At 34.5% G+C, this 626-nt stretch overlaps 1 protein-coding gene across 2 annotated transcripts in view; it reads left to right on the top strand.

Moving 5' to 3' along the window:
• Positions 1 to 626, top strand: part of LOC107676278 (uncharacterized aarF domain-containing protein kinase 1-like) — a 137,811-nt gene that overhangs the window by 130,759 nt on the left and 6,426 nt on the right. For both annotated transcript variants that reach the window (XM_016470810.1, XM_016470809.1), the window contains one exon: positions 34 to 163. In XM_016470810.1, coding sequence (XP_016326296.1) covers positions 34 to 163 — 130 coding nt within the window. The remainder of the gene's footprint in view (positions 1 to 33; positions 164 to 626) is intronic.

Raw genomic sequence — 626 nt, 5'->3', positions numbered from 1 at the left:
GCCTCCCTCAGATCAGTGAGCTGCTGAACAGGATTCCCCGACAGATGCTGCTGCTTCTGAAAACCAACGACCTGCTGAGAGGCATCGAGACTATCCTGCAGACTAGAGCCAGCTCCAGCTCCTTCATCAATATGTCCCGCTGCTGTACTCGTGCCATTGCCAGGTAAGACATCAGCGACAGCAAAGTGGTTGCCATTTAATTTCTCAAGATAAGATAGATAGATAGATAGATAGATAGATAGATAGATAGATAGATAGATAGATAGATAGAATCTCTCACGTAAATGTTGTTTTCATGAACTTGCTATTTATCACAGAATTCTGAAAAAAACATTTATCATGATTTTCACAAAAATATTAAGCAGCAAAACTGTGTTCAACATTGATACTAATAGGAAATGTTTCTTGAGAACCCAGTTGAGCTTATTAGAATGATTTCTGAAGGATCATGTGGCACTAGAGACTGTAATGATGCTGAAAACTTAGTTTTAACATCTCAAGAATGAATTATTTTAAAAATGAATTAAAAAAATAAAAATAGAAAATGGTTATTTTAAATCCTAATAATACTTATAAAATACCATAACACTGTTTTACTGCTATTTATGAACTTGCTATTATATATA

The sequence above is a fragment of the Sinocyclocheilus anshuiensis genome, unplaced genomic scaffold (assembly GCF_001515605.1).
Source record: "Sinocyclocheilus anshuiensis isolate Anshui unplaced genomic scaffold, SAMN03320099.WGS_v1.1 scaffold3105, whole genome shotgun sequence".
NCBI classification, from domain to species: domain Eukaryota; kingdom Metazoa; phylum Chordata; class Actinopteri; order Cypriniformes; family Cyprinidae; genus Sinocyclocheilus; species Sinocyclocheilus anshuiensis.
Note: the sequence above shows the minus strand (reverse complement) of the source record. Positions and strands in the feature narration are given on the sequence as shown.